At 48.1% G+C, this 25,506-nt stretch overlaps 8 protein-coding genes across 8 annotated transcripts; 5 read left to right on the top strand and 3 right to left on the bottom strand.

The window, feature by feature from the left end:
• Positions 1-150: 150 nt before the first annotated feature.
• On the top strand, positions 151-825 carry N7517_002299 (Cytochrome oxidase biogenesis protein Cox20 subunit; the record flags this gene model as incomplete). The annotated part of the gene is made up of 2 exons (XM_056720029.1): positions 151-499; positions 560-825. The coding sequence occupies 2 exons, from the start codon at positions 151-153 to the stop codon at positions 823-825; spliced, it is 615 nt and encodes a 204-aa protein (XP_056584164.1).
• A 292-nt stretch (positions 826-1,117) lies between these two features.
• N7517_002298 (uncharacterized protein) lies at positions 1,118-1,986 on the bottom strand (the record flags this gene model as incomplete). Its single annotated transcript, XM_056720028.1, has 2 exons — positions 1,118-1,362; positions 1,407-1,986. The coding sequence occupies 2 exons, from the start codon at positions 1,984-1,986 to the stop codon at positions 1,118-1,120; spliced, it is 825 nt and encodes a 274-aa protein (XP_056584163.1).
• Positions 1,987-2,425: 439 nt separating this feature from the next.
• sik1 (snoRNP complex protein NOP56) lies at positions 2,426-4,140 on the bottom strand (the record flags this gene model as incomplete). The annotated part of the gene is made up of 3 exons (XM_056720027.1): positions 3,910-4,140; positions 2,735-3,854; positions 2,426-2,677 (listed from the first exon to the last, which is right to left on the bottom strand). Exons 1-3 carry the CDS (start codon positions 4,071-4,073, stop codon positions 2,426-2,428), a joined length of 1,536 nt encoding a protein of 511 aa, XP_056584162.1. The 5' UTR covers positions 4,074-4,140.
• Positions 4,141-4,354: 214 nt separating this feature from the next.
• On the top strand, positions 4,355-6,412 carry N7517_002296 (chaperonin-containing T-complex subunit CCT6; the record flags this gene model as incomplete). Its single annotated transcript, XM_056720026.1, has 7 exons — positions 4,355-4,471; positions 4,534-4,628; positions 4,686-4,707; positions 4,777-4,818; positions 4,875-4,895; positions 4,949-5,122; positions 5,180-6,412. Exons 1-7 carry the CDS (start codon positions 4,430-4,432, stop codon positions 6,410-6,412), a joined length of 1,629 nt encoding a protein of 542 aa, XP_056584161.1. The 5' UTR covers positions 4,355-4,429.
• A 200-nt stretch (positions 6,413-6,612) lies between these two features.
• Positions 6,613-7,680, bottom strand: N7517_002295 (putative histone acetyltransferase (MysT1); the record flags this gene model as incomplete). The annotated part of the gene is made up of 1 exon (XM_056720025.1): positions 6,613-7,680. One exon carries the CDS (start codon positions 7,678-7,680, stop codon positions 6,613-6,615), a length of 1,068 nt encoding a protein of 355 aa, XP_056584160.1.
• A 632-nt stretch (positions 7,681-8,312) lies between these two features.
• Positions 8,313-11,220, top strand: N7517_002294 (RNA-binding protein; the record flags this gene model as incomplete). Its single annotated transcript, XM_056720024.1, has 2 exons — positions 8,313-8,498; positions 8,560-11,220. The coding sequence occupies 2 exons, from the start codon at positions 8,313-8,315 to the stop codon at positions 11,218-11,220; spliced, it is 2,847 nt and encodes a 948-aa protein (XP_056584159.1).
• Positions 11,221-11,769: 549 nt separating this feature from the next.
• Positions 11,770-13,520, top strand: N7517_002293 (asparagine--tRNA ligase SLM5; the record flags this gene model as incomplete). Its single annotated transcript, XM_056720023.1, has 3 exons — positions 11,770-12,035; positions 12,113-12,233; positions 12,300-13,520. 3 exons carry the CDS (start codon positions 11,770-11,772, stop codon positions 13,518-13,520), a joined length of 1,608 nt encoding a protein of 535 aa, XP_056584158.1.
• A 6,673-nt stretch (positions 13,521-20,193) lies between these two features.
• Positions 20,194-21,621, top strand: N7517_002292 (camp independent regulatory protein; the record flags this gene model as incomplete). The annotated part of the gene is made up of 1 exon (XM_056720022.1): positions 20,194-21,621. The coding sequence occupies one exon, from the start codon at positions 20,194-20,196 to the stop codon at positions 21,619-21,621; it is 1,428 nt and encodes a 475-aa protein (XP_056584157.1).
• Positions 21,622-25,506: the final 3,885 nt, after the last annotated feature.

The raw sequence follows: 25,506 nt of genomic DNA, 5'->3' as shown, positions 1-25,506 counted from the left end.
GCCCACGCGCGTCGAAGAAGTTAGTCAGCTGTTCGGAATAACCACCCATTTTAGGATTCTGGATTATCTATTCCTCCGATATTGGTGATCTTCTTCAATAGTGATGAAGACAGCAAGTGGAAGTCTGGAAGCATTTTACTCTACACAACGATGTCGGAAGACTCACGAGACCCCAGCTCTGCTCTACAGGCTGGTAGCAACACACAAATCCCCAATGATCTAGCCGATTCGCAGAAACCGAAACACAATCCGTCTCAGTCACAAACTGGAAAGCTATGGGATGCCTTCGGAAACCCCGAAGAACCCGCGAACGCGCTCGCCCAAGCAACCTATAAGCCCCGAGGCAAGAATCCTAAGGATGTGCCATACTCCGAGATTATTGGAACATTCCCGGTCTCTGAAATGACCACCCTTCACAAAAGACCATGTGCTCGGGAATCCTTGTTGACTGGCATTGGTGTCGGATTTGGAGTTGGTGGTCTACGAGGTTTAGTTAAAGGTATAGCAGCAATCTTTCGACATTGGAAAACTGGACTCATGATCTAATATGTGCATGTAGGACGGTACTATCTGTGGTCTGCAGGAAACTGGGCTGTTGGCATGTTTGCGATCAGTTCCTTGGCGTCATATGAATACTGCCGCTGGCGACGAAATAACGAATTGAGTGGCATGGCAGAAGCGCTCGATTTGATGAACCAATTGAAGGCCAAGAAACAACGTGAGAAGGATACGGCAGAGGAGGAAGCGGCATTGCGCGCGCGTCTTGCTGAGCAGGAAAAGAAGAGCAAGAGTTGGACCAATCCCTCCAACTACAAGTTCTGGTAGTGCTGTTGGTTCATGAAAAGGAGTCATGGAGTTCATGAGGTGTTCCGAAAACTGTATATGTATTCCGATCAACGGATCAAGTGGTGAGCGACGTCATGTCATAAGTCATCTCTGTGTATCATAGCTCTCTACAAAGTTCATATTGTCCGCCCAATCATCGTTGGGCCCTCCCATTTGTCCAAAAGAAAAATAAAGAAGAAAAACCCGCCCATATGCCTCCCCTTCATGAGAAAAACGCCGAAGTAAAGATATCCAAAATGTGGCTGCATGTTGCGCAGCCATGCCTGCTCCGCTAGAGATTGAATTTCACGCGCTTATGAACGGCACCTTTGTTTATGCCATGCAATTTGTCTAGCTCAACTCCATCCCTTCTCCTTTCGCGTCGTTTTTCACGAGCCTCCCGGGCTTCGCGATTCTTCCATTCTGCCACTTGCTTTTGTCGCTTCTGTGATCTTTCCCACGCAATTGAAGCGGTGGGCTTAAAGCCTATACCGTTGATCCCATATCCATCATCCGTTGGGTCGGATGGGTCGTGGCCTGTTATTTCCGAGTCATGCCATACAAGTGGGTCTTCTTCAGACGGAGTGTCCGCAAGAGGGGGGATAGTCGTTGCTTGCGTTTAGACGGCGATGACGGATTCAACTGTTTGCGACAGAAAGTTGCAGACTTCTTCTTTGAGGGAGAAATGGGCAAGGAAGTCGGCAAGGAGGTCGGATCCTGTGATGCGGGCGGCTCGAATCGCAGAGCTGGGCGGTCACCAGGTTCGCTGCTAGTGGCCGGTAGGGCTTCAGGCATATTCTTGAGCTCGTGACTTTCAGGCTCGCATGCTTTCTGCGCCGGTAGAACCAGAGATCCTCGCTGTGAGTTGCCAGTCAAATCTCCGGGGTCCGAAAAAAGGTCGCCACAGATGGCCAACTCTCCGAATCGTCCGGCCACTGCAGCGCGAGGACTGTAGCTTTCCAGCTCGTCCTCGTCCCGAAATGGAACCTCTTGAAAACTGTCGATAGAGGCTATCGATATGGGTGAGGCCGAGGGGCTATAGAAGTCTGATTCTGAGGGCTCTCGTTTGCGCTTGGGAGAGAAAGATGACGGTAAGCTCATCGGCATCATACTGAAAACGGACGTAGTGGGGACGTCACCGAGCAACCCGATGGATCTCATTTGTAAATAAATAGGGTATCCACCACCAAGTTGTTCTCAGGAAACTAAGGTATTCATTCTGGATAGCTTGCGAAGCGCGGAGGTCAAGGCTGAGAGGGGTTTTGGTCTTGGGACATTCGGCATTGAATCAGACGTGGGGTACAAATGATCGCCACTAAACAGGCCCATGCATCAAGGGATTATTGTTGGTTCTGTTCTGCAAGGAATAAAAATAGGTTTCTTTGAATCTGAAACCCCCTTACTCTATATACAGTGCCACATGATGAACAACTTAAAACACTTAATTGAAAAATATCAGAGCAGCGATAGTCAGAGCTGCTGAGGCAAAGGGCCTGGTAATAATTTACAAATACCTGCAAGCCGTACCAATCGAGTCATGAAGACAAAAGCAAAACCTAACGCCATGACAAAGACTCCCAAGTCCAAACAATTTGCACATCTAGGCCTTTTGCTTCTTCTTGGAGGGCTCGGCATCCGTATCGTGCTTGCGCTTCTTCTTCTTGTCGGACTCCTCGTCACCACCCACGGACTTTCTCTTCTCCTTCTTTTCCTTCTTCTCCTTCTTTTCTTTCTTCTCCTTCTTCTCCTTCTTTTCCACCTTGGCCTCGGCGGCTTCAGCATCCTCCATATCAGCATCGCTCTGGTCGCCCTCGACATCAAGGTCAGCAAGGACGGCATCCATGGCGTTTTTCTGTAGATTATTAATATTTATTTATCCATTTAATAGGGTAACTAGAGCTCAACATACCATGGCGACCTCGTTCTTGGTAGGGGCAGTGCCAGAGGCGTAGAATTCCAAGCGCTCCTCAACCTGGCTCTTCAGGGCCTCACCGAACTTGGTGTTAGGGGACTCGGAGAAGTTGTCAATGCGGGAAGCAATGGAACACTTGTTGGCAAGGAAACGGGAGATTCTGCCCTTGTTCTTGGGGCCAGCGCGGCCGATGAAGGAAGAGTGGTACAGCAGGCCGTACTTGGGGGTGTTTCCCTTGGTCTTCAGGGCACGGAAAAGAGCCTTCTCAGCACCAAGAATCTGAACAGTAGAGGCGGGGTACTTGGAGAGGTTGGTCAAGCTACCGGCGTGAGAGATCAGACGGGCGCCGACGACTTCACCGATCAGGGCAGCAAGGTTAGGCGCGACGACGCTCATCTTAGCGACAAGGTAAGCGTAGAGAGACTTGCGGTACTTGGCGAGCTTGACAACGCGCTCGGCGAAAGCGACAACGTTCTCCATGTCAGCCTCGGAGATCTCTTGACCCATACTAGTCTTAGCAGCATCAATAATGCTCTGGGCAACAGCCTCGTCATCTTCAACAAGGGCGGCAATGTCGTGCAGGCTTTCGTTGGTCAGGGCCTGCTTGTCCTTAATGAAAAGGGCGAGCTCGGCGTAACGCTGGTTGTCGGAGACAATCTTGACGAGCTCGGGGAAGTGCCACGAGTACCATTCGCGAACACGCATGGAGAAGGTGTTGATGGCCTTGTCGAGCTGATCCAGAATGGCGATAGCCTGGATGATGTGGTTGTCGTCACGCTGGACGGAGAACTTTACCTTAGCACGGGAGTAAGCGTGACCAAGACCGAGCTGGGCAGTGTCCATATCACCATCGCGCAGCTGCTTGAGGAGCTTGCCAGCGTGGAGACGGATACCACGGAGAAGGTCCTGAACGACCTCGCTGGTATCACCAGTCTCACATTCGACGAATGAGAAAGCGGACTTGATGCTTCCTGCCAGAGCCTTGTCGGCAAGACCCAGGATCACCTTCTTCTTCTTGTTCGGCTTGGGGAGGTTCAATTCAAGGAAAGAAATGAGAGTCTCGGATGCGACACCTTCGGAGATGTCGTTGATTTCTCCAAGAGCCTGCTTGTTGTTCCTAAAAAATGTTAGTGGGTCATGAAAACCTTTTCATATAGACTGATGAAGCGTACTCGAAGGGCAGGAAACTCGAAAGCTCGACCATCTTTCCGAACTTGGCAAGGTCATTGACGCCCTCCTGGACTTCCTTCAAGGCATTGCCGACAGAGTCACCCTGATGGGCGACCTTGAAAAGCGAGTAACCCATAGGGCCCTCGAAAAGTAGGAAATCGGCCATCGTGTTAGGACCAATACAAGGTCAATCACAGAATAATGATAAAAACTTGCAACACCGGCCAGAAAACTTCGAAAAGTTCAATTCGATGGATTGCTGGTGAGGTTGGCGACGGCTGGAAATGGACAATTTTTTTTCTCGCCGCTAGTGCGAATCCTAAGGCACCGAACCGGAGGTATGACGGTAGACCTCGGAGCATGTGTTTATCCGTTCCGTTGATACAGTCACGTGAACATAGAGCATGCTCGAATGTGGGCTTTTTGGCCGCGGACCTGACGTGGAACAAGCGCTCTACCATCCCTTTAATTTAATATTTTTGAGTTATTGGACGTGATACCCTGTCATTCATTACCTGGGAGATGTCTGCAACTCAACTACTTAACCCGAAGGCGGAGTCGAGGGTAAGGAAAATATTCCCAGATGGCCCCTCAATGATATGCCCGCACACTAACATTTCACGCAGCGGAGAGGAGAGGCCTTGAAGGTGAACATCGGTGCCGGTGAAGGTCTCCAGGATGTTCTCAAGTCCAACTTGGGTCCTTCGGGAACTCTCAAGATGTGAGTTTTCTACGAATACACCCCACATACAAAGGCAATGGAGCTGACAAAACTTAGGCTGGTTGATGGTGCAGGCGCAGTATGCAATCCCCGATTCCTCTCGAACGGCACGAAACATCCCTTTTCTGATACAGGCTTGCTATGATAGATCAAATTGACCAAGGATGGAAATGTTTTGTTGCGGGAGATGGTTCGTTCTGCCCCCAGAATCCCAGGACCTCGAGCTTGTAAGCTAACATTTAACAGCAAATTCAAAACCCCACGGCGGTAAGATGGAATTGCCTCCAGAGCCTCCTATATGTTGCTGACGAAATGGAAAGGTTATGATCGCTCGCGCTGCGACGGCACAAGATGATATTACTGGTGATGGAACAACATCTGTCGTTTTGCTGGTGGGAGAGCTTTTGAAGCAAGCGGAGCGTCACATCTCTGAGGGTCTCCACCCCCGTGTCATCACTGATGGCTACGAGATTGCCAAGACCGAGGCCTTGAAAGTATGTAATGGAGATTGAAAGTCGGGTCTCGAGATGGATCTAACGTATTACCTACAGTTCCTTGAAAACTTCAAGCTCGAGCGTCCCATTGACCGAGAGCTGTTGCTTTCCGTCGCCCGTACCTCCCTCTCCACCAAGCTTAACGGTGCTCTCGCTGAGAAGCTTACCCCCGACATCGTCGATGCCGTGCTCGCCATCCACAGAGCCCCCGAGAAGCCCGATTTGCACATGGTTGAAATTATGACAATGCAGCACCGGTCTTCATCTGATACCCAGCTTATTCGTGGTCTTGCCCTGGACCACGGTGCCAGACACCCCGACATGCCCAAGCGGGTTGAGAACGCTTTCATTCTGACATTGAACGTCAGTCTGGAGTACGAGAAGTCGGAAATTAACTCCGGATTCTACTATTCCAACGCCGAGCAGAGAGATAAGCTGGTTGACAGCGAGCGCAAGTTCGTGGATGCGAAGCTGCAGAAGATTGTGGACCTCAAGAAGGAGGTTTGTGGAAACGACCCCAACAAGGGATTCGTTGTCATCAACCAGAAGGGTATCGATCCCCTCAGCTTGGATGTTCTTGTCAAGAACGGCATTTTCGCTCTGCGACGTGCCAAGCGCAGAAACATGGAGCGTCTGCAGCTTGTCTGTGGTGGAACTGCTCAGAACAGTGTTGAAGATTTGTCTCCGGAAGTTCTTGGGTGGGCTGGTCTGGTCTACGAGCACCAGCTTGGTGAGGAGAAGTTCACTTTTATTGAAGAGGTCAAGGATCCTAAGTCTGTGACTATCCTCATTAAGGGTCCTAATGGACACACCATCACCCAGGTTAAGGATGCCGTTCGTGATGGCTTGCGTTCCGTATACAACACCATTGTCGATGGCTGTGTCATTCCCGGAGCCGGTGCATTCCAAGTCGCCTGTGCTGCACACCTGCAGTCCCAGGCCTTCACCAAGACCGTCAAGGGTAAGGCCAAGTGGGGTGTTGGTGCGTTCGCTGATGCCCTTCTGATCATCCCTAAGACTCTTGCTGCCAACTCAGGCCACGATATCCAGGATTCTCTGGCTGCTCTGCACGATGAGGCAACTGATGGTAACGTTGTCGGTTTGGATTTGGTCACTGGCGAACCTATGGATCCCGTTCAAGAGGGTGTCTTCGATTCATTCCGTGTTCTGCGGAACTGCGTCGCTTCCAGCACAGGCATCGCATCCAACCTCCTTCTGTGCGATGAGCTACTGAAGGCTCGGCAGATGAGCAAATCCGGTGCCGGTGGCCCCAGTGGTCAGGAAGAGTAATGCTTCTCATTTACGAAATCAGGCGGTCCATGTAAAGTTTAAAAGGGTTAAAGACTTGATTCCCTCACAAAATAGGGGGCCAAGAGCCAATCTATTCAAAAATACACAAACTTCACGTTGCTTCTCATTGTCGTCGTTAAATGAAAATACCGTAATCAGCACTATCGTACATAAACTTGGGAGCTGTCTCATTGGGAGAATCAGTCTTCTTCTGAGGCAACGCTTTGGCCGTCCCCATCAGACACAATATCGGGGGGCCAAAGTCCCTCAAACCCTTCTTCCCTGACTGGATCGTCTAGGGAGAGATGGTGTGTTTGAGCCCACTCCCACACATCAGATTTGCAAATGGTGACCATCTGACCTGGTGGGGTGGCATTGTCATTCACAGCTGTACGGGTGGATTTACGTTTTTTCGGGCTAGCCTGAGGTTCAAATAGCCCCATGCTCTTGAGTGCAGTGATCACGTCCTCGGTCAACATACCAGTTCCCAGGCCGAGTTCTTCAACGGTAATGGTCTCGCGCAAGGGTCTCTTACGGGAGCCTTTCGGGGTTGAGCTGGGCTTCTGTTGGTCGGTTTCAATGGAGCTACCGCTAGGTTTGCCGCGGAGCAAGAATCGGGCAATCCGTTCGGCCCAAAAACGGACATAGCTTTTGTGGCCCAGCTCACTCAGTGGCTTCTCTGGTCCACCGATGCACCCACCATTGGAGTCCCATCCACTGAGCTTGTAGCTGACCCCCATCAACAACTTCCCAAGCTGCTTGTGTTGGTAAGGCGGGAAGATCAGAATACAGGCAAGATTGTTCGCGTCCCATGAGAGTTTCTCTTTTGAAAAGAAACCGAGCACGTAGTAGCTGCCGGAGTCATCCGGGTCGGTGAAAGTGAGGATGTAGTACAGGAAGGTTGCGACATCGAAAAATACTGTCTTGTGGTCGAGGAAGAGTTTCGCAAAAAGAGACAAGTTCTGTCCGAAAAGTTTATGGTTCTGCCCATCAACCTCCCACACTGCATACCCACCATGGTCGTAGACTTTCGTGCCTGGTGGGGTTATGCGATGCTCGCAGGCGCGTTTATGTTGCTCAAACAGATCCCCGTCGCATGAGTATCGAAAGCACCAGCGACAGACGTAGAGTCGATCGGCGTCTTTGGCGACGAGGTCTTCGGGGTAGATGGATTGGTTCCACGGCTTGAACAAGATATCGCCCAATACGACGTTGTTCACGTTGCGATCGGCTGGATTCTGCAATGGCGCAGACTTTGGAGTCGCCATTGATTTCTATGGGGATTCGAGCGGCGCGACGTGATATCGAAGTTGTCGGAATGTTAGGTTTCGGGGGCGTTCATGCGATGTACCGTCTCCAATGGACCAGCCATTGGTATTATCGTCGAAATGAGAGCTGCAGGTAGATAAAAAGACTGGACACGGTCGTGCAGACATTGGGAGACGTTATGTGGACATAATTCTCATATTATTCATTGCCCATTGAATTCAAAAGGAACATTCAGAGTTGACGCCTAGAATTCCAGGCGAAAATATAGTATCATGTGATCGGAGCGGGGATACTCCGGAGAGCTTCATCATGTTCTCTTATCCTGTTGCCTGAAACTCCCATGTATTTTTTTTTTTACTTGAATTCCTTGAACTTTTTAATTATCATTCTTGCCTCTGGAAGATCCAAACTTGAAAATTTGAAGGTGTTGCCACAGGCAGCAACATATGAATCTCGTGATCTTTTTCCCCGTTTATACCCCCATCTTCAAACTAGCCCCAAAGGCATCATAATTCCAAACCATTTCAGATCTTTATCAACTCTACTCTAGTTTATCCTTTTTTGTTTTCACTTCTGTAACGCCCCACCTGTTTGTGGTCCTGATCTACAGGGCTCACAGTGCATCTTCTCCATGTTGAAGCCCTTCCAAATCAGAAACCTTCGGGTACCCGCTCACCAACCTGAGCAGCCTGCCGATTCTCGTACTTCTTCAGGGGTGGTCCAGATCTCTGCTACAGATTACGATGATTTAGCGTCAAACCATCCCCGCGCCAGGTTGACTTATATGGATGACGATGATGATGACGAAACAATCACCGTAAGTTCACAACAGTCTGCTATCTATCATGCCGAGGTCAAAATCTTACCCTTTTCTTTAGGTTGGATCCGCTCTCGAGCTCTCTCAGCGCCTTGAGGAGCCCCTAGACCTTAATGCACAGCTTGAATCCGTCGAGCTTTCTCCCGATGACATCAGTCCGATGCACATATTTGATATTCGTCGATCAAACTCCGTGACCGAGTTGTGGGAGCGATTTGAAGACAAGGTTCCAAAACAAGGCACGGCTGATGAGAAGTACGACACGCAAGCTACCCCCAAGGCTATTGTCCTCGAAGAGCAACATGAAGTATCAGTTCCTCGTATTACGAGCTCGCCACCTGTCTCTGGGGATCAACCTCGGCCTTTCATGGAAGCATTTGAGGCCGAGCTAGCAGAGATGCTGAATGCTGCTGAGTCTTCGGAGAGTAGAGTACCTCAACCTGACTCGCCACCGACTACTGAACCATCAGCCAACACAAACTCAGGACGATCCCCTCATCCTGTTGAGATTCTAGCGGCACAGGTTCTAGACCAGCTGATCAACGGCGCTACTATGGTACAATCTGAATGGAGATCAAAAATTCCTGAGCTACAGCGACAACTCCAGAATGCTCAGAGACAATTTGAGGCTGCACAGAGATCTCTGCCTGAGAATGTGGAATCATCACTGCGGACACTACTTGCCACTGTTGAGGCTCACCTAAGAACCGCTTTCAATAATCTCCCAGATGGCGGAAGGCAAATGGCAGAAGATGCCTTCCAAGCAGGAAGACCTGTCGCTGAGAATGCCGCTGATGGCCTTCGCACGATGGCCTCCGAACTCAACGAAGTCGGAAGAACATTATTTGCCGCATTTGAAAGCGAGTTTGGGCGCGCTAGGTCAACAGCCCCTACGTCGAACTCGACTTCCGAGGTGCCAACCCCTGGACCACCAGGACCGTTCTTTAACACTGCCGCAAGCAATGGATCTGCGGCTCCTGGCACTGTGTATTCCCGAAACCCAGACGCAGATCCTTCAGGCACAGCCACAAATGAGAAATCAACAGGAGGCCCAGGCCAATCGAACCCATCTCATACTGCACAAGCAGGAGTACCCCCCATCCAAAGCCATCATGGTCGTCAACCTATACCCGCTCATATAAATCATTGGGCACCTCCCTCATGGCCTGCTCCATCATGGAATCCATTCCAAACTTACAACGCACCCCCTCCTCTCTGTCCTCTACCGTCGGCATCGCTGCCGAATTTCAATTACTGGCCCCAAGGGCCTCCTGCGCCTCCGCTTCCTCCTGCGTTCAATGCCCCGTTGAATGCTAGACAAGCATCACAAGTAAAGTCTCAAGAATCGAAAAACAGTTCAACAACTAAATCCTTGTTCATTGGGAATGTTGGTTTCAAGGTTACCGACAAGATGATACAGGATGTGTTTGCTGCCAAGGGATTCCTCGTTAAGGTGGATCTCCCACTCGATACCACATCAGGAAGGCATGCAGGCTTTGGCTACGTTAATTTCCCTTCGGATTATCCGGCTTTGGCTGCAATGGAGGCATTACAAGGTGCTGTCATTGACGGCCACTCGATAAACCTGGAGCCTATGTATCATCCCGCCATTGAAAGTGTGCGTCCGGCGCAGATTTCACCCAATACCGCTACAACCGCACATGATACTCAGGCAAACGGTCCTCGGGCTGATATGAGCGGTGTAAGCAATGCTCGCTCTGAACGAAACAGTACCACATTGGGACCCTCTGCGTCCCCGCTTGCTGTCGGGTCACAAAAGACCCCATCCCAGCCTGACAAAACAGATAATCGCAGAAAATCTGTCAGTTTCGTAGATCTCACGCAAGATACTGGTTCTGGCCCACCCCAGACAGCATCATCCGCACTACTTGACTCTCCAAGCGACGACCCTGCATTCAGCGCACGTTTTCCCTCGCTTTTACCCGAGACAAGTGCACAGTTGAGCGGTCAGAGTGTTTCCTCGTATTCGAACACGGAGTCTCGTTTCCCACCCGTGTCTCAATGGGAGGCCCAGCTTCTTGCAAATCGGCAGGAACGCCGTGGACCAGAGCCTATGACTGGTGTTTTGCATAGTCAATCACCCAAGAACTCCAAACACCGCCAGGGACTCTCCACTCACATTTTACCCGTGCATCCTACCCCGAAGGGGTTTGGTCAATCTCAGCCAGCTTCCGATCCCAAAGAGGCTGTGCGCCCAGTGGTAGGTCTTAACGACCCCCATCATGCGGCCAACTTGAAGCGCCGAGCCACTGAGCACAAAACTCATAAACCAAAGCATTTGCACCCTGCGGAGACTGGCCGTCATCATCCCCTCAGGCATTCCGCAAGTATGCGTCGTCCTGGGGATAGATCGCATGGTCCTGCTGAAACAGACACATGGGCGCGTCTGTCCAGGCGAGAGCGAAGTGCTGCATCTTCTCACGAACAAATTCCTGGAAGTTTCCCAGTGGAAGATACCACGGCGGAAGTTACGACGAGGGCCGGACTCTCTAGTACACTTGATGCCAGTGTTCCTGAGTCTGATAATGAGGCAATCGAACGATGTGTTTCTGCTCTTATCGACATGGGATACGGGGCTGGACAGGAGGGCGGACGGGCGAGGATGGCTGTGTATGCAGCTATTGTAGATGGTGTCCTCATGGATGCGATTGATATGATTGAAGAGGAAAGACAGGTTTATGAACGGCGGCCTTCTCAATGAGGCATGGAATATTTGCTTGCTTTTTTTATTCAGGGTCGTCTAACGGCCCAGTCATTCCTTTGGCCGCAGCTTAGCTTGACTGGAACTCTTGTGATATTATTTAATCGTGATAGTGTTGAAATCCAACTTTGCTTTAATGACTTGCTGAGTATGTTTCGATCCCTCAATATACTATATATATATACCTTTTGAGTGGTCTTTCTTCTATTATCTATCTTAAATATTCTTGTTATATGATTTGGGTATCAAGTGTGAAAGTGTATAAGTTGGTAGGACTGGCCGGTTATATATATAAGCTATTGTATAGGACGTAAGAACATAACAGCGAGATTATAGTCTACGACATATTTAGTTCGACGTAAATATTCATTCGAAATAAACAATGCTACCAACACAACATCTAACGCTATGAACCGAGACAATTAATGGTAATAATGTCAGTAAATGCTGGCCAGGTGAGAATGCTAATCGGACCGACATCAACGCCGATAAGTTTCCTGGCCGCAATCTCCGAACTCTCCGATCATTCAACCCACAGTACCTTCAGCAATGCAGATATGGCGGCGGACCTTCGCCACATCTGTGGGCAGGCTTACCAATAGCTCAATTAATGCTCGTCCATCTATCGTGCGATGCGCGCAGATCCTCCAAGCTAGCAAGAATGGCGGAGTCTGCAGCTTCGAGGACCAAGAAATTAAAGTGAATGGGTTCGTTCGGTCTGTACGGAAGCAGAAACGCTTTGCGTTTGCAGAAATAACCGATGGCTCGACCGTGGAGCCACTCCAGGCATTTCTGAAACCTGCGCAAGCAGCAGAGTACGTTTGACCGCGCGGGAGCTGTGATTACCGACCTGTTTGTCAACGAAGACTAACCCGAGCGCCTTTTTTTCTAGTTTGTCGACTGGAACCGCGATCGAAATATCGGGCATATGGAAAGCTTGCCCACCGGGCAAAGAGCAAACCCATGAGCTCCAAACAACCGATGTGAAGGTTGTAGGCGCATCGGACCCAGAGGTGAGCCCAAGAGCTTCCCCGAGCTGTCGTCAGACCTCACCCTAACCATGATATATATGGTTGCAGACGTTTCCGATCCAGAAGAAGTACCACAGCCCCGACTTCCTGCGCCAGATCCCCCACCTCCGCATTCGAACACCCTTCAATTCTCTCCTTTCGCGCTTCCGATCTGAGTGCATGTTCCAACTTGGCAATGTCTTCCACTCTCATCCGGACGGAGCTTTTACACAAGTTCAGCCTCCCCTTATAACGTCCTCGGACTGCGAAGGCGCAGGTGAGACGTTCACATTGGCACCACGTGGTGCCGCTACACCCAGCACCGAGAACGAGCATTTCTTCCGATCGCCAAAATACCTCACTGTATCGTCGCAGCTTCACCTTGAAGCTTATGCGGCAGAGCTGGGTAATGTTTGGACATTGACACCAGTGTTCCGGGCGGAGAAGAGCGATACACCGCGCCATCTCAGCGAGTTCTACATGCTCGAAGCTGAGGTCAATTTCATGTCCGATCTTGACTCGCTTACTGGGTTAGTGGAACATCTGCTACGCGATCTGACGCGTCGTTTATATAATACTCCTGTGGGCCAGGAGATCTTGTCGGCCAAGCGGTCTGGCGAGCCAGGCCAGGAAACTAGCGCCGAGGAGACGGGATCTCTACGGCAAAGATGGACGGATCTAATGGATGGGCCAAAATGGCACCGCGTCCCATACACCCAAGCAGTGGAGATGCTCCAGCGTGCTGTCGCCGAAGACGGAGCATCATTTGAGCATGCCCCGACATGGAATGGAGGTCTACAACTTGAGCATGAAAAGTATATCGTCGAGGTTCTTCATCAAGGGCGTCCTGTCTTTGTGACGGACTACCCGAAATCCGTCAAGCCGTTCTACATGGCCCCTTCGCAGGTCTCTGACGACAGCAACACACCCGGGGAGACAGTGGCATGTTTCGATCTGCTCCTCCCCGAAGTCAGCGAAGTAGCCGGGGGTTCCCTGCGCGAGCATCGTCTGCCAAACCTCATCCAGAACATGCGTGAGCACGGTCTGATCAAGCCCCGACAAATTCCTGAATCTGGTGGTCCAGCTCCAGGCGAGTCGCTATATCCTCATCTCACCCCCGACGAGGACCTGAGCCACCTCCAATGGTATGCTGACCTCCGACGCTGGGGCTCTGCTCCCCATGGAGGCTTTGGGCTCGGATTCGATCGATTCCTGGGATATTTGACTGGTGTCTCCAGCGTTCGGGATATCGTATCCTTCCCGCGATACTTCGGTCGCGCTGATTGCTGAGGCTTATCAGAGGTATCATCTGGTGTTTAGATTTGTAATATAATATGCATGAAAGCTAAATAGATAGAGAGAAATAAATTTGGAAACAACCCAAAAGCGACCTCCACCGAGTAACTCATAACTGGGCCTAGCTTTGCTCTATGACAATATACGAAGCCCTCCTTATCAACCGCGGAGCTATACTGAATTCCCAATGGCACCAACAATAATGTCGCCGACATATTCCCGGACAGGACAAAGACAGGGGCACTTATCCGCAGACTTCCGCATAATGGAGGCCTCCGTCGCGCTTTGTGACCAAATCTGACTAGTGAGAATACAAGTCTCTTACCACCTGAAGCTAATAAAAGGGCTTGCAGATACTAACCGGTAGTGCCCGGCCCAGCTTACTTTGTATATTACTCTCATTTAACCATAACACAATTATGAGGCCTAAGACAACTTGAATAAACTATATACCGCACAGGCGTTATGTACCCCCTAGTTCCGTGAGTAACAAAACAAGGGAAAGAAAGGAGAAAAAAATGTCTACTAAATTATCAATTCATACTCCATGCGGAGTATGGACTCCGTAGATCGCCGGAATATAAGAACTAGGGCAGAGGCTATATGTAGAGCTTATTGATCTACCCACCTTTATATGCCCATTTCCCCGTTTTGTTAACTAGCCTGAGATTCTAATTTTAAATTGCGACCTGAAGGCTCATAAACGAACGGGCATTCGGGCGAAAAGAAAGATGACTAAATTATAGTTATATCCACAGACGTAGTTGTTCCTTTTGCATTATTGGATCTGGCCCCTGTCCCAAGACTCAGCCAAGTGATCATCCTAGACAACCAGCCGAAGCCAGAACAAAGCGCAACGCTAAAAACCCGAAGGAATGCTACGTAACTAGAAGAAACATATTACATTCGAGTCCAGTGCCCTCATACCAAACACGGGAGAGGACATCATTAAGTGATATCGAATGTCGGAGATCTATGTATGCTTACTGCATACTTTTGATCTTCGTATACAGGGCTGAACTAGAGTGCAAGACATTCACCGTTAAGAAGCACCGCACGGACGAAATAAATGGATGCTCGAGTTTTAACTTGGAATAAAATTAAGGCACAGATCTTGCTGCATTAGCAGAGCGCCAGACGTAGACGATCGTTTCACGATAAAAGTAGCTCTACGGCGGAGACCGGACGATATCGTACATGCATAGCTGGGGTAGCAGGCGTATACCTCGTATACCTGTACGGCAGATCTTATCCCTGAGTTATGCACCGGAGCTCCGGACCCCAAGCAAAGCCAAGCACTGTAGTCTGGAAATGAGGCGTCCCACCGAATGTAAAAAAATTGGGGCGTGGCACTAGTTGGGGCAGTACGGAGTACCGTAGGTTAATTGGAAAAGATACATATCAATACCCTAATTAGGAAACAGGACAGCGAGACGGGATGTTTAACGGCAACCAAATTTCAAGGAATTGAGCCTCGGCGTACGAAGTGCTCCATCGGGAGAAAACGTGGTCCGCCGAGGGGGGCTTTGGAGTATTTGGAGTATTTTGGCTCAGTTACTGTTTCGGATCTCGCTTATTTATGCCGAGCATTCCGGTTTCAGTTTGGATTTATAGATTTGTATTGCCACTCCTTATTGTGGCGAGAGGTTGTATAGTTAATGCCAAAAAAAAACAAAATTCCATCAGATTAGAATTAGAAAAGATTACAGCCTCATAGTGCACAGCCTTGTATTAATATATTTGACTTTGACAAAGCGAGCACAACTTCCATGCCAATAAGGGGGCCAGGATCAGCAGGCAAGGGGCCCCAACCTTACCAGGGTTAAGCATAAGCAAAAGAAGTTTGGGCAGTGCGCGCCTTGTACGAGTCATGCAGTACCATCCCTGCCTGACGTATCACATTACAAATAGATGTGATTTGTATCTCCAATTATGGTAGTAATTGATCCGTTGATGATCCAGGTTAAGGTTACACTCCAATATTACGGTAGGTACGGAGTACTAGATCTTCGTATTCGCTTCAGAAACTCCCCGAAATAATGCACGCCACATGGGATTTATGTCCATGTAAGCTGGGTCAAAGCAAATTTGGAACCTTGGAAATGTCTAGGTAAAGTAAAGTAAAGTTAAGTGAAATAAAGGTACGGAGTTCACATTAACCATAAATTTGTTTTGCCACGATTTCCATGGTTCGGGGAAAACTGGATTTTAGCCTTCGATGACATTTGCCTCTATCGGTCTAGCTAAAGTTATGCTTGGCATTCATAACTCTTGGCCTTAGAAATATTTATGATTTCTTACTTGGGTAGGCACCAGCATTTGTTGCACTGCCATTTCTTGGACCCCTATAGGATGTGATGAATATCGTAAACCTTGAAAGTCAATATTACAAACTTGGACCAGAATAAAATGAAACCATTTTGACCCCATGCAATGAAACATAACCATATATGAAATGAAATTAAAAGAAGTAATTCCACTTAAACTAATTCCAGCAGATTCCCTATTCATCCAGACAATGGATACCTTAATTATGCTAGTGGAGATAAGCTCGTGTGACGTTTCACAAAATTAATTCTTGGCAACCTTTAATTCCAGGGTTGCAACGAATGCATGACAATACAAGAGCACGTCATTTTATATTTTGTTTTGATGTTGCCTTATATGCAATTTGTCTCTGGACAAATCTAGAAATACCTTGGCTGACTTGAGGCTCTCATTCATACCGGGGTAATGTAAGGCCACCTAAGCATCTCGGATCGGAGATTATTCATAAAAGCAAATGCTGTGTAGCGGAGTTATATCTCAGCTCCGTATCTTCGATCCGAAGGTAATCCGAGACCATTAATTAGATTAGCAGCTAACGAATACAGTTGCAGAAGGTCCGCACGAACCACGGTCGGCAAAACAGTCGGCTTATCCCGCAAGGGTACTCTATGTGTATCAGTAGGTGAGATATAGTTAGCGAGATGTGGAGCTGGATCCACTTAGGAAAGGAATTCTTCGGATAGTCGGATAGACCTTGCGATACGCAACAATTGTTTTTGTTTGTAGTCAAGCCCTGGAAGTCTCTTTGATTAGAAAAGCCAAATCTGGACATTGGTATTATTATGCCTCAGGTGTGGACAGGGGGCGATATATACCTCACTGAAGATGAATTTCCACCTGGGGAAAATGAGAGACAGACTATCCTAATGTAGCAAGACTTGCGGGATCACGGCTGTCGGGGGTGGATTCAGGCGATCTTCAGAATATTTAAAAAAATTCGGTCGAGGCCTGAGCTTCTACACTAATATTGAAGCGAATTACAAAGTATATCCATGGTTGCATGCTTCAGGTAAGGGAACACATGTGGTGATTCGTGCTGTTGGTTATGCTTATTTTATCGTATTGATTGGAGAACCCAAGGTAGATTGGCAAGGCGAAATGTAACCATTCCAACTTCCTTTTTCGACATCATGAATGATCAGCTGCACCAGTCTGATTGTTAACCTCGATTATTGCCCAGAGCCTATCATTAACCATCAAAACAAATTTGACTGTGGCAGCACAAGAACACAGCATAATCCTATGGAGTACTAGTCCACTAATCCTTATAGCTTGCATGTTAAATCATACGCACTCCCCCTATGTCTTCCATTTGGTCACCCAGGCCTTGTTTCTTATTCTATTGAACCTAGATTAAAGAAGTGGTGCGACCTTACACACTCCGTAGACCTGGTAGATGGAAAAACAGGTCACCACAGTGATAATCTAGTCACACAGGACGGCGCCGTGTGAGACATGTAATGCAGGCGATACAATGTATGTATCAAGTACGCTGACAACATCGGCTCGTGCCATACTCTTTTGTTAGAATAGAAACACATGGGCCCCCCCAGCTTTCTAAACTCCAAATCCGAATCAGGGCTGAAGCCAAGGAGAAAATCAGCTGCCAAGCAATCAGCTCCGCCGAACCCTATTAGAGTGATTCTTGTACAACGGGGGATTTTGTTGGCGATACGCTTTCACTGGCTTGCATTATTCGGCCCGTGCGTGACATGTTGAATTACAATGAAGATATAACACAAGTTTAAATTTGCTTGCCCAGAGCTATTATTGTGGCAATTTCCGAATGTTTCTAGTACCTTTCACGCCTCATGCGATGTACAGGGGTCTAATATTGGATCTAGAATGCGAGGCCTCCTGCAAGGCTAATTAAGTACAAGGCTAACTGCACGGCGAACATGAACGGCACGGAGCGCAGACTCGGACCAGTTAACCTTATCGCTGAGTCAATATGTCAGCGGATATGATTTAGTCGAATCATGTTTTGGCCGATCGCTTGTGGCGAATCACGTTAGATTTAAGCCAATGTTTATTTGTTATTCTTGGTCGAACACGAGCAATATAAGTCAGATACGAAGGCAATTTCTACAAATACATAACCCGTAGCTAGTATAGTTAGTCGTAATCCGTCGTATGCTTGGCCGTGGCGATCATGTTACGTGGCTTCTTTAGCTCTCGCTATGCATGCTTTTACGCGCGCAAACAACGTACATACATGGGATCAACGGGCTTGAGACCTAGAGAAGTCATGTCTGATCCACCATACGCCGTAGAGTGTGTACACTGCATCTTTTTAGTCCATATTTTCTTTTCTTTGCATTGCTTTGATCTGGACTAGGATCTCGTCAAGCTTTGCGGTCAGCGCAGTTAAAATCAGAACAACTGCGTCACTGGACCCGATACGAGTACGAGTCACGAGGATATGGCCACTGTGGCTTCTTATCATTATTAGCCTAGAAGATATCGGATATCGGATGTAAATTAAAATGCTCCGGGCCAGATTCGCTAAGATCAACCTTGTTTGGATATGACTCGTATGGGGATTTGCCAAGGGATAGGATGCTGGATAAGGCCGCATCGGACGGAACCGCTCAAACCCTGTTTAGGCTATTATTAATGAATATGAGATTAACCTTAGTTCCTCGTTGGGTGCTAAATCCCGATAATCAAGTGGGCTTTCATTTCGTAAGAAAACAAAACTATAAACTAGACTCCGAGAAAGGCAATTGGATTGAGCTTTTCACGGAAGTCCGATTAAGAGTCCGATGGTGATATACCTACCTAGGTTGGTATGCAGATAACTATATTTTAACTATATTATGTAAGATGTACATACTCCGTAGATACTCCGGTCATCTGAAGGATAACCCAAGGTCCACTACGGAGTAAGTACAATATACTGTAATGAAGTTCTCCCCCATTTGCCAAGAATGAAAATAAACCACGGTGGAGGGGGTGGATATGACCTCTGTAAGCGAGCAAACATAAAGTTCAGCGCCGGCCTCCTCGTGTTGGATTAAGCTTAAGAGTTCCGCACTAACCTTTTTTTGCGATCAGAGCGCCACTTTTCTGACACAGAACATTTCTATGTACATACCTTTTAATTTTTTTTTAATTTTTTAATTATGTATTAGGTATGTACTCCGTATTACCATACATATTGTCTATCTATTAATGCTGATCCTTCTACCCTTAATCCGTTTTAGTTTAATCTATCAGGAATGGGGCCTTTGAAGGGGGCCAAATTAACCTTACTGCTTACCAAGGTTTTTTCAAACCCCGTAAAGCCGAGCCAAGAGTTAAACGTGGAATTAGCCAATCCGGAAAACTGTTTCACTCCCCGTGACAGGGAAAAAGAAATTTAAATAGAATTTCAGTTAAAGATTGGCGTTAAGATTTAGTTATACTTTTTGTACATAAATTACCTAGGCTACACAGTATTGAAGCCTTTGTATAGAGACTCCTTCCAAGGTTCCCATGCATAACTTTGGATTTCAAAGAGGTTCCAGTATTACTCTCTTAAGGTAAACTAAATAAGCTAAATAAATTAAATAACTTAAATAAAGTAAATAGAGTAAATAGAGTAAATTAAATTAAATAATTCTCTTGGAATCTCGGCGTTTAGCAAGTTCCGTTCGATCTTTTCGCTTGGATCGCTTGATCCGCTCTTCTTCTCTCCGCTTCCCTTATTTAACCTTCTTTTTTTTATGATATCTTCATTGTTTCTCATAAGCTTGCATTAGCTGAAAGATCTCTCTATCTCTTTTTTGCCCTTTTCCATCCTTTCCCTCTTTCTTCCTCACTTTCATTTTTTTAATAAAAGTTCCCGAGACAACAGCTAAGCCATTCCTTCAAAAACCTTGTGGAGTCATAAAGTAGGTCCCCCACTCTCTATCTCTTTGTGTCTTTTCAGTCTTGGCTCTCTCCCTCTGTTCGGCATTCTTACGCCTTCAAATCCACTTGGCCCACATCAATCTCTGAAGTTCTCCCTCTTCCATTTTGGGATAAAGTTGTTTCCAAAAAAAAAAAAAGGGAAAAGGAAAAAAGAAAAAAGAATAATTACTTTCAGCCGGTCTAACCGTCTTGGGTGACGTAAAAAGCTCGGCCTTTACCCACCCACGCCGGTCTACAGACTACCCCATATCCAAGTCGGATCCTGGTTCCTTTTATATTTGGACCTGAACCCTATTTTCCTTCTCTCCACTTGCGCCTCTTTTCCTTTTCCTCTAGATCTAACTCCCCTTCAGTTCGTACTCACAACCCTTAAAAAAACCTTCTATCCTTCAACCTGGCAATCAGACCAAATCAACCGGGGTCCTCGGTTGACTCGAGAGCTTGGATGGAGACGTATTACGGACACGTTCGCACACCCGCGGACGCTATCATTCTTTTCGAGGCTTGTCGCATCGGCCTTTTACCTCGTGTACAAAGACGATTATCAGAGAAAGAGCGACAATCAATCCGGTCCGGTTCAGTCTTTGTATGGGATGAGCGAGAAGCGGGTATGCGGCGATGGACCGACGGGAAGTCATGGAGTGCCAGTCGTGTATCCGGTAGCTTTTTGACTTATCGCGAAATGGAAGGCAAACGTGGAGGCGGCAGTGTTTCTCAGGGCTCTACCTCTCGAGGAGGCAAGACTCCTGAGAGTCGGGGCAGTGACGATGACCGGGGCGATGGCACAGACGAGGGACCAGATGGCTACCGTTACAAGCCAGATGGTTTGATGAAACAATCCTTCAGTATCACGACATCAAACGGTCAACACTTGCATCTGATCAGCTATTACTCACGTTCCCATCCTTCTGCCGCCAACTTGCAACAACCAACTTCAGATCCTGCGCTGCGCCATGTTCGACCCCAGAAAGGTCTCTATCCCGAATCGACAGTCAATGATCAGCAAAATCTCCCTGTCGTTACCCGTGGACCTATGGCAGGCGCTGCTTACCCCATCACTCCTCATCCCCTCGGCGCATACCCGCGCGTCACTCATACACAGCCATACCCGCCTGCCTATGCTTGGCCGCCTACTCCTCTCGCCACACCACCGACTGTCTCGGTTCAATATGGCCCTGGCCCTTCATATCTCCCCCCGGTAGGTGCCAATGGACATCATCATTATGGCCCGCCACATCACCAGCCTCCACCCCATCAACATGGCGGACTTCCACCGCCTCCACATGGGATGTCAGGCCCATATGATCGACCACATATGGAATCAACATTACCTCCAGCTGGACCGCCACAACAACCAAGCTACATGAACCGATCGCCACGCTCAATACACGACGCTCACGCACATGCCCATGCCCATGCTCAGGCCCAAGCCCACGCCCACGCAGCACACGCTCACGAGCAACGCACCCCACCGGTCTACGGACATGCTCTAGTTGATCCTCGCATGGCATCACCGCGCGTGCCAGTTCAGTCCATTGCGCAGTCAAACGGACACGCGCACAGTCCTCACCTGGTGAAGCAGGAGCATTCCGCCTCGTTGCCCTCTCTCAACCCGATCGCCGTCTCACCAAAGTCCTCCGACCCGGCGAGTGCTGGAAATGCAGTTCCTGGCATCAACTCATTAATGAACGGTGCATCGCTGGCACCTCTTTCCGCAACTGCCTCTCCCGGTGGTCCGGCCACGAGCTCGAACGGAGCCCCCGCACAGAGCTCTTTCGCTGACGGGCCACGAGATATTCCTAATGAGAAGATCGGATTCGGTGGTGAGGACACGAGGGCGTTGCGCCAGCTGGACCGCGCCTTCATCGCATGAAGCGTTTGATAAAACCAGAAAACAGAAAACCCACATTAAACCCGAACCCGCTCATCTGGTTGATGCCCAGCTTAACCTCACGCTTTGTCTTCATGTCTATGCTTCTTTGCTTGCGGCTCCCTACAGAGGGGAGTCTTGTTCCCGTTGCTGTTTCAGAGATATCCTTGTTTTCTCTTTGTATTTGTCATTATTAGCATCTTGCATGGGTCGGGGCAATTCGAATTCTTGCTTTTCATATGTGATCGGGTCATGGCTGCTGGTTCAATGGGACCTTTTCATATTATGCATTGGGATCGGTCTACACGGTTGGGATACGGCTTTTACTTTTAAATGGGCTGCTTGTGTCTTGTCAATTGATTTGCTTCCATCTGTGAGATTTAATTGTGCTCTTCGTATTCATCGTATTCATCGCTGTGTAGAAAAAAGTCGTCGTAGGCACCTTAGAACTGGCTTCTGAACAGTAGTTGCATTGCTCTCGCATAACATGCTTTTACGCATGCAAGTAGCAGAGCTTTGTATACTGGCTTCATCGCGGATACCCGTGAAGGATCATCACCTTTGACGACATCGAACTCAAGCTATGCCACCTTAGCCTCTTTTGAGCACTCTCTAGGGCTACCTAGATATCACCTAGGACCTGACCTCAGGTGTACCTGGGCAATGGGGACGAGACGAGAAGATGATACTCAAGACCGGATGCTGTACGCCGGGAGAAATTCATAGGGAGTCCATCCGGTGCGAGCTATAATATTAGCCTCAAAAACACCCGGGATGAGATCATTTCGATCATTCCCCCAGAGCCTTCCCCCGGGCCGGGTATGTGCATATTAGTTATGCAAAGGCAGCTTTGCGGAACGATCAGCTTACCTTGGCGCCGAGATTTAGGAAGTTGATCAGTCGATTCGATGACACCAATCCTTCGAACGAGTCCACAGAACTTCAAAAGTTAATTCTGCAGGACATTGATTTGCTTGGAATTCAGCTTGAAAGCAACCTCCTATTCTAGAGTCTTCTTTCAGGAGATATGTGAGGGTTGTATCAAGCTCATCAAACCACCTAGGTAGGCATGGCATATGCTGATAACACACCCAAAGAGCCCAGAGCCCTGAAAATCATGGGAGATCAACGCTGGAGGGCTTCCACGGACATTCCAAGAATACAGCCTTGCCTAGTTTGCACTAAGGGTTGGGGCTTGAATGGTGTGTTCACGCCACGATCGATCTCCGTTGATAACCTTGGAAACTAGTGAAATTATCTGCAGAATCCATTTGTCTATCGATACAATCCTCAGGGTCACTATCGAGTTGGAATAACTTGGAAGATCGACTCAGTAAATGACATATGTGCTCCATTTACTTGATTCTGTGGGAGGTGTCACGCAGAAGGTGAAGTTTCTAGATATCGAGGATATGCGGGATTTCTTCGTATTTCAACTTTTATGGAGGCTGATTCTTTTGTCTAGACCCTCGAATTCCCAATATGCGGGTATACATCATCAGGAATAACACTACGCTCCAGGGGGTTTGAAACCGAGAGTCGATATTGGGCTGGAAAATACCTCAATCCAGTTGCCCAGTTGCCCTACGATATAAAGTTCTTCTTTTTCGGAGATCTTTGAAATAGGAAAGTGCTATATTCGAATTAGAGGAAATCATACCTAGGGCAATTGCGGTTGTTGGAAATATCTCTCTGACCAATCTAGCATTGTTCTGGGTCTAGATTTACGCCTTCGCCCCGGATGTGACTTTCAAACGGAGAACAGCTGACATGGCAAAAGAACCAATATAATTTTCTGTCCCTCTGGTCGACCTCAACTACGTCACAAAGCTTAAGGGCGACGACCTCATACTGTTCCTCATACTGTTCCTTACGCTACCATCTGTTGGAATGCCGAAGCTATACAATGCTGTCGTGACCATACCGAGAGAGCATCCAGGCTCGGTCTTTAGTCCCATGACTAGTATGAGAAGCTCAAAAGCCGTGGAATATCTCCCCTGCATAACGTTGAAATCGGGCTGCGAAACGGTTCCAAACAGTCCTGTTAGACCAGGAAGGAGCCACCAACTTTATGAAACTCAAGCCCATAGGTATATCCAAGAATGACAACATATACTCCGTACTCATTCTTGACATGCATACACGTTTAAGATAGACATGGTGACCACTGTGTCTTTATATATAGGCAAAGAAACTTTGGAAAGTGCAATCTTAAAGAAAGGGTCACCTAATGCTTGTTGGGTACTCAACAGCGGGTGGCCAAGTGGTAACATGCATCGCGTGTGTACTACGAGGGAAGTGCCCAGGATCTTCCACTACCTGTCTGTTCCGGTTCGACCCCGGTCGTCCTCGCGCTAATTTCCCTTCTTTTTAGTTCCCTTCATATAACTAAAACGAATGTTAGAGTCAGGTCATAATTAGTGCCTGAGGCACCATTCACCGAGTAACGTAATCGGTAAGCGAGTCGGCCATGTAAGCCAGCCGGCCACCCAGTCTAACATACTAAGTTTAAATGGATATATCATAGCCACAACGCCATTAAATTAATGTAACTAAATTCATTTATCTATTTGGACATGTTTCTCTCCTATGCCCCGGCTGCCTACATATTCCACAGGCTCGCCCGGCCCGTATAGGTGGCTGTAAACCCTCCGATACCTGCTCACGATAGGTATTGATACGTGCAACTTGGGCCTCGAATGGTTCCCCACGTAGCTCACGAACCTCCTGGACTGAAAGATCTCCTTCGTGGACTATCGTCCTCGTAGACCGAGTCCGCTTTTGCTTCTGCTTCTCGTTGGCGGCGCGTAAATCGCTCACTTCTTTCTCAAGTAAAGCGGCGGACTGCATTGTGATTTGACAGGCTTTTAAAACCTTGTTTATCGCGCAATTTAGCGGGCTCGGAGGGCTCTTTGATCTAGCACGAAGTAAAGCTTTAATTGACGAAGCTTGCTTTTGTAATTGCACGTAGTTCGAGGGCGTTTTTGGGTCCCAATCGCTCCCCCTACTCGGAGGGGGGTCGGGGTTCGAAGACGGATATTTAGCTTCGAGATCACTCGATTAGGTGCAAAAGGTATTAAGCCAGCTGCTCCGAAGCTATTCTTAATAGTCTCCGATTTAAAAGCTTCGATTCGTGCGAGGGGGTATGCTTCAAGGAAGTCAAGTTTATCGATATGGTTGATCCCGTTCCGCATTTTCATTTCAACTAGCCGACCATATGATCGCTTTAACACAGCAAAACAACCGATATCCAGGGGTTGTAAAAGATGAGAGGAGTGCGGAGGCATACAAATTGGTATAACCTTATTTTGCTCGCAAATTTCATCGAATTTAGGGGTCAAATGGCTTCCATGTCCGTCGAGTATTAGGAGACGATACCCCCCTTCGTACGCGAAGAAGTGCTAGGAATAAAGAGCTTTTCAAGCCAACGAAGTCCAATTTCATCAGAGGTCCAACCGTTCGGACTAACTTCAAATCGCCAGTCATCCGGAAGGCCATCAAACCATGATTCAATAAAGACTTTGCCTTTAAAAATGATACACGGAGGGAGGGCCCAACCCGACGAATTTGTACACTCAATAGCAGTCACCCATTCGCGATTTCCAGGTTGTAAAAGCGAGCGCCGGCCGTAGAATTCGCTCCTTGTAATCACCTTCGCTGTAGCGATTAGCCCCATCGCGAAGCCGGTCTCATCGAAGTTATAAACGTCATCGGGGTGGATTCCAAATTGGAGGATTGTTTTTTGAACAAGATCGAACCACCCTTGGATGATTTTCGGGTCTTCGCACTTCGCACGTTCGTAATTATAGCGTCTCGAGAATCGGGATGAGAGGAGAGGGTGTCGTTTCACAAAGTTATAAACCCATTTTTCGCCGACCGAAATAACCG

The sequence above is a fragment of the Penicillium concentricum genome, assembly GCF_028827145.1.
Source record: "Penicillium concentricum strain IBT 3081 chromosome Unknown utg000001l_segment0_segment0, whole genome shotgun sequence".
NCBI lineage: Eukaryota > Fungi > Ascomycota > Eurotiomycetes > Eurotiales > Aspergillaceae > Penicillium > Penicillium concentricum.
Note: the sequence above shows the minus strand (reverse complement) of the source record. Positions and strands in the feature narration are given on the sequence as shown.